Source organism: Hippocampus zosterae, chromosome 2, assembly GCF_025434085.1.
Source record: "Hippocampus zosterae strain Florida chromosome 2, ASM2543408v3, whole genome shotgun sequence".
In the NCBI taxonomy this organism is placed as follows: domain Eukaryota; kingdom Metazoa; phylum Chordata; class Actinopteri; order Syngnathiformes; family Syngnathidae; genus Hippocampus; species Hippocampus zosterae.
Window position 1 is genome coordinate 35858480 of NC_067452.1, and position 13329 is coordinate 35871808.

General features: G+C 43.6%; 1 protein-coding gene across 13 annotated transcripts in view; it reads left to right on the forward strand.

Annotated features, from left to right (window-relative positions):
• Positions 1-13329, forward strand: part of kif1b (kinesin family member 1B) — a 58902-nt gene that overhangs the window by 40243 nt on the left and 5330 nt on the right. For 11 of the 13 annotated variants that reach the window (XM_052050457.1, XM_052050483.1, XM_052050476.1 and 8 more), the window contains 17 exons: positions 1011-1159; positions 1791-1969; positions 2053-2196; positions 3993-4244; positions 5371-5489; positions 5624-5709; positions 5907-6036; positions 6309-6462; positions 7333-7423; positions 7520-7638; positions 7755-7810; positions 8960-9068; positions 9348-9414; positions 9562-9646; positions 9869-9974; positions 12273-12387; positions 12464-12597. In XM_052050457.1, coding sequence (XP_051906417.1) covers positions 1011-1159; positions 1791-1969; positions 2053-2196; positions 3993-4244; positions 5371-5489; positions 5624-5709; positions 5907-6036; positions 6309-6462; positions 7333-7423; positions 7520-7638; positions 7755-7810; positions 8960-9068; positions 9348-9414; positions 9562-9646; positions 9869-9974; positions 12273-12387; positions 12464-12597 — 2095 coding nt within the window. The remainder of the gene's footprint in view (positions 1-1010; positions 1160-1790; positions 1970-2052; positions 2197-3992; positions 4245-5370; positions 5490-5623; positions 5710-5906; positions 6037-6308; positions 6463-7332; positions 7424-7519; positions 7639-7754; positions 7811-8959; positions 9069-9347; positions 9415-9561; positions 9647-9868; positions 9975-12272; positions 12388-12463; positions 12598-13329) is intronic. The other 2 variants (XM_052050552.1, XM_052050561.1) reach the window with 1 other exon arrangement.

A 13329-nucleotide genomic window follows, 5' to 3' on the forward strand; every position in this document is an offset into this window, starting at 1 on the left:
CAAGCGCCTTGGCTCCATTCACCTCAAACTGACCCCTGATTCTCTGTGCTCCATTGTGTACCAGCTATATAAACACGCGTTAGAGATCAATCAAGCATGTAACAAAATGAAACTTTGAAATATTAATTACAACTTTAAATTTCTTCCCTCTCACAACATACAACAAGCATGATAACATTGTGTTTGTCTATTCTCCATTAAAAAAAAACAATTTGCCTTTTCATCTTTCACAGAAAGCTGTTATGTAACAGTTTTCCAAAATGATAACTAAACAAATTTTCACTGCTTGCGTCACTGATTTTAATAATAATAATAATAATACATTTTATTTGTGGTCGCCTTTCTAGAAACTCAAGGACACCTTACAACAAGCAGTTAAAATCACAAGTACAATGTTAAAAAACTACATCAAATAAGATAAGAAAAAATACAACAAAATAAATAAATAAAACAATGGCTTTATGGTCTGAGTGAATAGGCTTGTCGAAACAGATGTGTTTTGAGGCGGGATTTGAAATGTGTTAATGAGGCTGTATTACGAAGGTCAGCGAAGGTCATTTTAGCGTGTTTACAATACAATACAATACAATACAATACAATACAATACAATACATGCTGATTTATATAGCGCTTTTTTTAATACATTCAAGTTGCAGGAAATTTTAAAGGGGTCCCTCCATTTTTTTATGAATGTGGCCCTCAAACGAAAAAGTCTCTAAAAGTATATGTACCCTGCGTTTGACTCGAGACCAGTCCAGGTGGTACCCCGCCTCTCAACCAAATGTCACTGGCATCCAGCACACGCCAGACCTTATTGAGGACAAGCAATTTACAAATCGCTTGCATGGATGGGGAGACTGATCCCCGACTGCATCACAAAGAATCTTTTTCTGGACACAACTGATTCTCGTGGGAAATGACAATCAAAGAAAAACGTTGCACCAGATGTATTCTCTGGACTTCCTGGCCCACCCATGTTAAGAAATGCATTATCTCCTGGCATCCCGCAGTGCCGTGGACTCAGCACGAGTTCAACCTGGCTCAATGGGCCTTCAGAAAGTGGAGGTTCCACCAGTTTACATCGCTCCGTGACCAGTTGTGGGGGAATGCCGTCTACCTGAAGGAGGCCAATGCCATCAGCGTGGAGCTCAAGAAAAAAGTAAGGAAACTGACTTGACGCCACATTACCCTCCTTTTGGGAAATTAATACGCTGTGTAAAACAGTAGCTAACCGCCCTCCAACATTTCGTTCCCTGCGTACGCAGTCTACATAGATCAGATCATTTCAGATTTATAACCTGCAAGTCAGTCGTTTTATATCGTCCGGGATTGAGAAATTTGACTTGCTGCAAATCAAATGCTTGACTTAATCATTCGGAGGCCGGTCTGAGTGGTATGCCCGTCGTTTTCAAGGTGCTAAATGATTGACTGTGGACATAGCCACTTTAATTGGATGAGTGTATTTCCTGGAGACCTTTAGGAATGCTCTCTGTTCATTACAAAGTGGCTAATCAGAGGTATGACTACGTAGCTGGGATTTTTCACAAGGCCATTTCAAATAAAACTTGCCAAATGGATCCGTTGCCATGTGGGAGTTATGCGATTGCACAGCAATAGCGGCTACACATACACAAAATAATTACATGTCTGACAATATCAGCGTGACAGTGCCAATCACTTTCCAACGCGATGCGGGATGCTTCTCCTGGTATAGCTGCTGTGGCTGATTGCACTCTTGCAAAAAAACCACATGCGTTGAATATCTATGTTTGCCATCTTTCTTCCTTCAGGTCCAGTTCCAGTTCGTTTTACTGACAGACACCCTGTACTCACCCCTGCCCCCGGAGCTCTTACCACCCGAACCTGAAAAAGAGCGTGACTCCAGGCCTTTCCCTCGCACGGTGGTGGCCGTTGAGGTCCAAGACCTGAAGAATGGAGCCACACACTATTGGTCCCTCGAGAAACTCAAGTAAAGACCGTCACACACCGTGAACTCGCTTCGGTAAGTTCAGCTCAGAAATATAGATTCTTTATCTTCTTATCATTACACAGGCAGCGTCTGGACCAGATGCGGGAGATGTATGACCGGGCCGGTGAAATGGCTTCTTCCACGCACCAGGAAGACTGTGGAGAAGGCACTCTGACTGGAAATGACCCCTTCTATGATCGCTTTCATTGGTTTAAGCTCGTGGGAAGGTATGTAAAAGTGCAGGAAAATACATCCGCATACCTTAAATATTCAACACTCATTAGCTTTGTGTCCGAAATGTTGACTTCAAATGAAGAGATGAGTTTTGCATTTGTGGCCATTTATTTTACCGTCGACTTTTGGCATCCCTTTATCTTAAAGGTGTCCCAATCATTTTCTTTTATCAACGTTTTCATTTGTTTGACGGGGCTACCTTTTTTTGTTTCCCTGAATGTGTAGTGAGATCCTTGTTTCACCATTGTCATTTTCACTGAAACTCACTGTATGAATTTTCAATTCATCATCGATTTTTTTTTCTTCACAAAGAGGCATTGTTTTGTTTGCTGTTTGGTATTTTCATGTCATTACTCATGGTTTATTCATTTGACCTATGTCTTTATTTTTATTTTTACGTTGTCATTGTGTTTTTCATTTGCGCCATTTATTCTTTTATTTGACTTTGTCAAGTTGATGTAACCGCTACCTCATGTTCAAAAAAATTGAAACTGTAGCGCCGTGCGCAAATTTCTATTTCGCTGGCATCGGGCATAATCCTCCTACCTCCAAAATCATCACTTTTCGGGAGACCTCAAAAACATGCATGTCAGTTCAACCATGAACAGTTAACCGTCAAAAAGAGCCGTTAGCCATTTTCAACACTTGGTTTAAAATTTGTAACAAATTTAAAAAAAAAACAAAACATATGTGTGGTCTGACCAGGAGTATAGCTTTGTGGAAAAAAATATGAAAATGACCAAATTGAGAAATAGAAGGCTTCGGCCTGATGCCAGCAATTTGCTCCTTTTTCAGACACCATAAGGCAGGGGTGTCCAAACTTTTTGCCAAGGGGGCCAGATTTTATGTGGTAAAATGTCCGGGGGCTGACCTTGGCTGACATTCTTTACATTGAACAACAATATTGTTCAACAAATTTTAGTAAGACAGTTTGTTTCACATTTCCATTTTTATTTTAATTTCAACAATCTTAAGAATTTCTTTTGGTTCATTTGAAACAGGTATATCACATGCAACTGCTTATTCACTTGACTTTTTCTTAAACAGAAGTCTCCTGAGTGCAAATTGATTGATTTGAAACATAAGATGTATCACCATGACTTTTCAATAGTCACAAAACCTTTGACTCGAACAACAGGGAAATGAACAAGCAATACACATATCCACAACTGCAAGGATCATTTGAAATATGACATATCAGTCAATATAAACACGGAGTGATGTCTTGTTAACTCGTGAGTGATGCCCTCTAGTGTCTAAATGCTATTACTCATTTAATGAATGCTATTACTCATTTAGCCACTAGAGGGAAGCAGTACTCTATGAAACATCACTCACCAGTCTACGAGACCTCAGTCAATGCAACACGTGTTCCATTGCGCCCAACCTGCGGGCCAGACGGCACTGATTTTATGACAGGGGCAGAGGGCCGGATGAAATTCGACCGTGGGCCGGATTTGGCCCGCGGGCCGGACTTTGGACACGCCTGCCATAAGGGTTACTCACCGAAAGCAAAAAAAAAAAAAAAATCTTTCTTTTGTTATAGTAGTTTTAGTATCGCTTCATTCAATTAAAGTGGTCAATTTGTGCCACTGCGTGCCAGAATAATTCTCAAATTAATGGGAGTAGCAAATATTCAAATCTAATCATTGTGTGGATGGTATTTGTTTATTCAAATTTCATTCAGCTTTTAAAAATGTCCATGGCCTTCACGAATCAGCTATTTGTTTCTTTCGTTGTGACTTGGTTTTGCTTTGGTGCCAATGTTCCCGTACAACTCATCTCTCAGCTCCCCCATCTTCCACGGTTGCGTAAACGAGCATCTGACCGAACGCACGCCCTCGCCCACCTTCTCCACCACCGACTCTGAAATCACCGAGCTGGCGGACGAGCGCCAGAGCGAGATGTCCGACTTGATGGACGACGAGGCGTTTGTCGACGACACCAGCTCGGATGCCGGCACGGAGGAGGGCTCGGATATCTTCAGCGATGGCCAGGACCCCTTCTATGACCGCTCCCCCTGGTTCATCCTGGTGGGAAGGTTGGTGACTGGAGGTGGCTTTCCCATACAACGCACATGTGGGCATAACACTACTCGAGGAAGCTTGCTCCTTTGGTTCGGTCGTATATTGCTCGGGTTTAAGGGAGGAGCCGGGGGGAAGGCCATAGAATGAAAGTATGCCATTTCAGACCAACATTTTAAAAAGTTACGAATCATACTCGAGGCCTCCGCCACCACCCGATTGTCGCAAAATCGTTTCAGATGCCATCCGTCGCAACTTGAATCTGTGTGGTCAAAATGAAATGTGATTAGTCACACCGCTCTTGCCTGCTGTGCAAGACTTGCTTTTCATTGGAAGTGAAAAGCCACCCATCCTTTTCTCTCTCCAGCCCCCCCAAACCCCCCCCTTGATGTGTCATTCCTTGTCACCATGGTAACAATGACTTAACGTCTTAACTCCCACCCGTTAATGATGTTTGTCATTTTGTTTGATTAATCTCCTTAATCCTATTTCACTGAAGGTCCTCATGTTTTATTTATTGTTTGTTTTAACATTGTTTGTGTTCTTGTTGTAGATCTTAACCGATGGTTTTATTTTCAGTCATTTCAAAAGTTTATGCCATTTTAGATGCAACGTCATTAACCGCAGTAGCACGGTTGGGAAAACAGACGCGGTGTAATGACACAACGGGCCAATCTCAGAGTAGCGCGGACAGTCTGTGTCACCGTGACTTCAGGGGTACTCCAGATTGATATCACTCCTCTGCCACTGGTCTCTAGAGTCCCTGCTCGGAGAAAGATGAGCGAAATGGAGGCGGTGGAGATAGCTTTGGCCACCGCGGAAGCAGAACAGCAAATAATGTTCGCAGAAACAAAATGTCAGCCTGTGCAAGAGGAACATGGCACAATAAAGCACTTTTTTTTTTTGCAAACTTCCCTGTTATATCACCCCTCTGTCATATTGTGATAACAATGTGAAACGGTGCTCAGGTTTTTTGCCGGGTCTTTTTTTTTAACATAGTTTTCATTCTAAGTAGTGTAAAATGTCACGGTCTAGCTACCGTAATCATGAAGAAATCTTAAAATTACAATTAGTTCAATAAAATACATTGAACATGCAGCACTGCGAAAGACGTAACGTTTATTCTTTCATTTCCACTTGTAGGGCTTTTGTGTACCTGAGCAACCTGCTGTACCCCGTACCACTGGTCCACCGTGTTGCCATAGTAACAGAGAAAGGAGACGTGCGAGGTTTTCTACGTGTTGGGGTGCAGGCCATAGCTGGTGAGTAATTAAGGAGAATCTCTACAAAGCCTGCAACAGGAACTTGCGCTGCTTTCCGCTTGATTACATTTTGTATTTGTCGACAAAGTGCAAAAAAAAAAAAAAATATCTCAGAGGATCATGTGTCTCTCTAGCTGATGAGGAGGCCCCAGACTACGGCTCCGGAGTAAGGCAATCGGGAACCGCCAAGATATCCTTTGACGATGACTACTTCAAAAAAGTAAGTCCGGCGTCAGATGAAAACGATGAAGACACATCTGTGCTGAGTGAGAGTCTACAGATGTCAAAATAATATCTTTGTAAACACCCTTGATGTGACTGGACTGTTTTGAAAGGGATTTCTATTCTTAAAATGGTAGTCGGAGAAATAGCGATTTCTGCTAAACGTTAACCTCTCTTCTCTTTTCGTTCCATCAGAATGACTTCCCATCCACTGGTATGACCCACTCTGGTTTGTCCTTGGAAGAGCTTCGCATTGTGGAGGGCCAGGGTCAAAGTTCAGAGGTCATCACCCCCTTAGAGGAGCTCAACAGAATCAACGACATGGGTATGTATGGCTGCCAGGCCTTTAGTCCATGACAGATGGTCCTGTTGAATGCAAAACAAGACCTATGGAAAGGAGGATTGCGTATTCTGGGAATGTGTACAAAAGTGCTTTTGATAAACCAAGAGTACTCGACTGCGCTACGAATCACGAGCTTTGTTCAGTGGCTAAACTTTATTGCTTTAAGGTGACACCGTTGATGCCGATTTAAATTCCGACGGGTCACCCCTACCCGCTCCCCTTGCACAAACTTCTCTCAAACCTTCCTCTTTCAGACCTCAAGCTGGGAAACACCGCAGAAACCAAACTGCCTTGTGGTGACAGTCTACCCGGCCAGTTGGAGATAGGCAGCACCTTCACCTTCCGCGTGACCGTGCTCCAGACCACCGGCGTCCCACCAGAATATGCTGATATCTTCTGCCAGTTCAAGTGAGTCCTCAATTTTATGACGAATGAAGTTTACCCATACAGTAGGATCACATTGAGATATTATTGGAACAATCATTCATTCATTCATTCATTCATCTTCCGAACCGCTTGATCCTCACTAGGGTCGCGAGGGGTGCTGGAGCCGATCCCAGCTGTCTCCGGGCAGTAGGCGGGGGACACCCTGAATCGGTTGCCAGCCAATCGCAGGGCACACACAGACGAACAACCATTCACGCTCACACTCACACCTAGGGACAATTTAGAGTGTTCAATCAGCCTGCCACGCATGTTTTTGGAATGTGGGAGGAAACCGGAGCACCCGGAGAAAACCCACGCAGACCCGGGGAGAACATGCAAACTCCACACAGGGAGGCCGGAGCTGGAATCGAACCCAATACCTCTGCACTGTGAAGCAGACGTGCTAACCACTGGGCTACCAGGCCGCCCTTTGGAACAATCAATCAAGGCTTTTTTTTTTATATAGCACTTTTAATATAAAATAAACACCACCACCCACAGTGTCTTTATCCACTGGCTATCTCACACCCTTGGTCTAAGGCGTGCAAGCAGTTCTAGTTGCGCTGGCGCGAGGAAGCACCGTCGTAGAGGACTGTTTGCATTTGGAGATGCTCATAGCTGCAGAGACAGAGCATCAATCTAACATGTGCAATATAAGATTATGCTAACATATAGGCGATCCGTTTTAACTTTTAAATGTGTACTTGCCAGATGTGTCAAATTGTTATCCCTGGACCATTGACTTGTCTTGAAAGACTAAGTCTCGGTTGTAAATGAAAAGATGGAACGGTCCAGCAGTCCTTTGCAAGTGATGCACTGACATATCCTTTTATTTTATTTTCCCCCCCAAAGTTTCCTGCATCGTCACGATGAAGCCTTTTCCACCGAGCCCTTGAAAAACACCGGCAAAGGCGCTCCTCTGGGTTTTTATCATGTGCAAAACGTAAGTGTATCACTGCGTTCATGTATACATTTGAACCAGTCAGCGTCCCACCCATTTTCGGCTACGTCTCTCTCTCTCTCTCTTCTTCCTGACCAGATTTCCGTTGAGGTGACCGAGTCCTTCATTGAGTATATCAAGACCAAGCCCATCGTGTTTGAAGTGTTTGGCCACTACCAGCAGCACCCGCTGCATCTCCATGGCCAGGACCTCATCAGGTGCGTCACAAGGAAGTAATGTAAAGTCATGATTTTTGGATCGGTTGTACTCAACTAAAATGTGCTTTTTGAGGGTGTTTGCATTGGTGTCAAATCCTCCCCGTATCTTCCCACAGTCCTCCGACACAATCCAGGAAGTACTATCCTATTCCAATGCCACTGTCGAAACCTGGTAAGGCTTTTACATCCCCGTCATCATGCATCGCAACCTCTCACGTTTGTTTTCGTTCGTCTTATCAGCATGCTTCTTGTTTCCTTCCAATTGTCTTTCATCTCTCGCTACGATTGGATTTTTTATTTTATTTTTTCACGTGATACATTGCGACCCCAGACCATACTCGTAAGATCGAGCTGCTGCGCTACCTGATGAGTGGCTATGTGAACGGCAAAGTGCTGGACACTCTGTCCGAGCACGCCAATGCCTTGGCCTCCTCCGCTGTGGCCAGCCTGGAGGACGAAGCCGACCGGCTGTCGCACTTCCCTTTCCTCTCGGTGCTTGACGACCACGTGTTTGTTGTGCCCAGGCACCACGGTTGGTACAGCGGGCAGTGAAATAGCTTTCTTTGCAGGCACTAGGTTTTGTCTGTATGTGGTGATTAGACTAGCGCTGTGCTTTTCTCCGATTGTCACTGCAGGCAATAGCACGATGAGTCTCTGCACAATGGTGTGATGCGTCATGTACCTTGCTGCAGGTCCATTTAGTCCCCTTCCCTCACTCCTGTTGTTTACGAATGACCCCAGGTTCCAACCGCAGTCCAGTCTATTGCGTTTGCTGCATCCCGAAGCTTAATTAATGCAAGCCTTTACACGGTGCAGAGCAGCTGCTGTCGATAGTACGAAACGGCACGCGCGAATTCGAGGAAGCGCATACTGCGTAGCTCGCGGCTTGTTTCTAATCCGGATCCTGTCAACTGTGAAATAATCTTTCATTGAGCTCATCATAGCGAGTCCGATATGAGGTTGGATGTCGAAAATGTGTTCTACTGTATTTGGCGCAATGTGCAGGGTCTGCCACAAGATTTCATGAGTGACCACTTGTCATATTTTTGCCATGTTCTGGACGTCGTCGTGTTCGTAAGCATCGTGCAGTGTGCGGCGGCCCAAAGATGAATTAAGATATACTTTATTTGTCCCACAATGGGGGACATTTACAGTCAGATTTACAGATAAAGGCCCAGTGTCTCTTTTGACAGCACATGCATTTTACATTTACATTAGCCGATCATTCCCAACCCTAAAAGGTTGTTAGGCTGACTATAGTTTCATTCTACCCTTTTTTTTTTTTTATATTGGCCTAATGTTCATTTTGTGTATGTATCAGTCCCAGCCACCAAGTTGAACACAATCACCAAGTCCAACCTGGGCCAGTGTGTCAGCAAATACGACCTGCTCGTCTGGTTTGAGATCAGCGAGCTGGAGCCCACAGGAGAGTGAGTTTCTGCACGTTCAAATTATATTTATACACAGAGACGAATGGTGTTAATTAGACATGCTTTAAAAAGAATACATTGTGAGATTCCTTTTATTTCGAGGGAATCAAAGTTTCCTCTGAAAGTTGACCGTTGAGCTTACTGTAGCAGTGAAGTGCGCTCTTGATATTTGCCATTAATATCTTATTTGTATTCCGACTTCACAATTTTAGTTTTGCTGTTACCTGCCTTTTTGATGTTTAATATCTGCTTGTCTGAGCTCAATGTGTTCCTCCACAGGTACATTCCAGCTATTGTGGATCACAGTGGCGCACTGCTTTGCCACGGCACGTACCTGTTGCACCAGGTAATACATTTTCCTTCTTCATTTCCGTTCAACTCGACGGTGTCTCATGGCACAGTTTCAGCTGACACTAATTCAAATGGTCATAAAAATCATTAAGGTTTTGAATAATAGCTGCTGATCCTAAGCTGCTGTCATGTTACGCTGTAGGGAATCCAGCGGCGGATCACTGTGACTTTAATCCACGAAAAGGGTAGCGAGCTGCACTGGAAAGATGTTCGAGAGCTGGTTGTTGGTGAGTGAGCAGTGCGTCAGAGATTGACACGTCTTCAATGGAAAATGCAAATGCAAAAGCAAAAAAAAAAATACCAATGCAGAGTTTCTACTTGTCAGTGTTTTAAAGTTAAAAAAAAACTTGCTAATTTGATACAACGTAGCATCCTGCCCGTACGAAATCCCTCATCGGTTTTGGGAGACTGGTGAATTTGATCCGCCGGATCATTCTGTGTCCCACCAGGTCGCATTCGGAACAAGGCTGAAGTGGACGATGGCGCAGCTGATGCCGTTTTGTCCCTTAACATCATCTCTGCCAAGAACATCAAATCTTCCCACAACTCGAACAGGTAAATTCAATACAGAAAGCTGTTATTTAAAAAAAAAAAAACAATACTCATAAGTTGTTCTCTTGTACCATGTTATCATGTAATTCCGTATTCACAATATATTGTAAAACAGTATGATTGTCATTGTCTCCAGCTGTATGTTTTAGAATCACCGCATGGCCATTGAATTTGCTCCATTGTTGCTTGACTCTTTCTGCTTCTCTTTTTTTTTTTTTTCCTTTCTGTGCATTCGTCCCTCCCGCTGCCGCTGGACTCTTGATTGTGCTCAGGCTGTCTATTGATAAGGATATTGATAGGTACTAGTGACTGCAGAACATAAGGTTCCTTCTCCGGAAGAACTTTATGCTTCTCTGTAGTCCAATAGAGTGATAGAAATTCAGTTTGTAAATAGTCTGTGTTCTTCATTGTATCTTGCCTTTATTTGTAATTATCGTCCACTGAACAGGGAAACTATTATAATTTACTCTGCCTGGCCAAAGTTCAAATAAGGCACTCTGATAATAAGTCACATATATTCCTAATGATATTATTTTCCACATGGAAACTCCCTGCACAACAAAGAGTTTCTCTCATTTCTGTTCGAAATCTACTATCAGGATGAATATGGACTTTCCCAACCACATGACAGGATTTTGTCGTTATCCTCATCAGCAAATTGAGGTTGTTTTGCCTTGGCGGTGACTTATTTTTGGCCACGCAAGGTATACTCAAGTATAGGTGATCATGTGCAAATTCAAACCTTCTGTGTTTTCATTTTATTTTATTTTTTTGTCATTCTCACTTCAAAGCACACTTGCACCAAGAGAGCAAATTATTTACACTTCTAATTTGAGACTGGTGAGGCAGTCGTGCATGTGCGTGTCCTGACGCATTATGAAATCTTGCCTGTTCGCGGATCTTTGTGGGGATAAAAACTATAGTTTCAATCTGCAGCCTTTGCCTTCTCAGCAAAGGCGAGTAAACTACACCAGTTGCTGTCAGATGATTTCTGTCTGTGCACAACACCACCCCCTTCTGCCAATCGAGACAAATGCATCAAAAGAAAAACGTTTTCTTGGAAGACGAGTGTTTCCAATTGAAATTGCCTTGCGTCAGAGAAATGCACAAACCGCGAAAGGGGAAACTTTGTCGCCCTTTTATTTCAGAAGAAAGGTTTACCATGTTAAATTTAAATAAATGCATAAATTTTTGTTTATTTTTTTTTAATTCTTAGTAATAGTGTTCTAGGCGGCCCGGTAGTCCAGTGGTTAGCACGTCGGCTTCACAGTGCAGAGGTACCGGGTTCGATTCCAGCTCCGGCCTCCCTGTGTGGAGTTTGCATGTTCTCCCCGGGCCTGCGTGGGTTTTCTCCGGGTGCTCCGGTTTCCTCCCACATTCCAAAAATATGCATGGCAGGCTGATTGAACACTCTAAATTGTCCCTAGGTGTGAGTGTGAGCGTGGATGGTTGTTCATCTATGTGTGCCCTGCGATTGGCTGGCAACCGATTCAGGGTGTCCCCTGCCTACTGCCCGGAGACAGCTGGGATAGGCTCCAGCACCCCCCGCGACCCTAGTGAGGATCAAGCGGTTAGGAAGATGAATGAATGAATAATAGTGTTCTATCACTGGGGATCTATTTTTAAAACAGACCGACTGGCTACTTATGTTGTCTGTGGGGCTAACATGTACCTGCTGCCACTTTTTTTTTCCAAAGGGAAATATGCAATAATCGGAGCATAAAGGTATCCGTGTCTGGTCTTGCTCCCTCCCTCCTCCTCTGTGCGTAACTGCTAGCTGAGAATGAGGAAAAAACAGTTAATGGGAGGCGATTAACTTCAAAAAGAAAAACGCCACTCATATTGTGCCCTGCTTAGATGTGCTCCCCTCAAAAAAAAAAAAAAAGAAGAGCTCATTTCCATTGACAGCCAGCATTAGTGGACTTTTTTAAAACTATGGTTAAAGTCAAAAAGGGGAATCAGCCCAGGTCTCGTGCAATCAGTCACTTGGGAAAGCTTGCTCCACTTTGTAGCACTGTATTGCTTTGTCATGTTCTATAGTCGAGCTTTCAGCTCAGTGCGTTTCCTACATCATGTTATGACTTGAGAACCGCGTGAGTTAAACTTCACTGCACTCTGTCAATGTCAAGTTCTGTAGGTGACAACTCCCAATATGACACTCCCCTGAGTAGCTCCCTTAGACTTTGATTTTTGAGAGTTCGCAACCTTACCCCGTCACTTTTTTTTTTTTTTGCAAAGCACTGACTAAATGAAGGGCAGTTGTCCTCACGATTTGTGCTTATTGTTTTTGGTTTCCCGCAGGACCTTCTACCGCTTCGAGGCGGTGTGGGACAGCTCCCTGCACAACTCCCTCCTGTTAAACCGAGTTACTCCTTACGGAGAGAAGATCTACATGACTCTCTCGGCATATCTGGAGGTCTGCTGCCACTCCTCTCATTTGCATATTTACCAAGTTTTATTTTTTTTAATGTGCCCTGCGTGTCCTCTTGCAGCTTGACCATTGCATCCAACCCGCTATTATCACCAAAGACATCTGCATGGTCTTTTACTCTCGGGATGCAAAGATCTCACCTCCCCGTTCCCTCAGGAATCTTTTCGGGAGTGGGTATTCCAAAACCCCAGACTGGTAAGGCTGCAGGTCACTTTACTATGACTATCGAATGGCTCTCGAACTTGGATCCGGGGATCCCCAGAGATAACTGAGGGAGCGTGATAGAATTTAGTACACTAATTAAATCAAGCATACAAAACCAATGAATCCTTTCACCTTTAGCTTTGGAGCAATTAAATGCACTAATGTGATTGTGATGGACAGTGTGACAAAGATCTGACGTCTCTGCATGCAAGTAGCATCTCTAGCACTTCAGTGTGCTTTTCTCATGTGGAATTGTACAGGTGAGACAAGATGAACTGGACAAAAGGATTTTTACAAGAAATAGCACCATGTCTTTGGAAATCTTTAAGCACGATTGACTCTGTGATTACCTTCCACCGGGCTCCCTTTTTATCGTTCAGATTACAAGGTGAAATGGATTCCACCCGTGCTGTCTGTTTCTTTCCTGTGTTTGGTGCCTATCGTCAAATAAATACAATATGGTGACCAAATCGCTAATTAGGCAACACGGACCTAGCTTTCGTAAACTGCCGCTGCTCATTTTGCAGCCATGTTGTTAGTGGAAGCAGAGCTAGTCAGCTAACAACGATGGACAAATATTACATTTAATTACATTGAATTGGTGGTTGGCATTCAGTCAAACATGTCGCAGCTATTTAGCTTGACTTGTTAAAAAAAAAAATAATTGTGTAAAGTGCCAAAAGTATGATTGGCAATCCAGGGTCCTTGAAAAAATTCCACCTC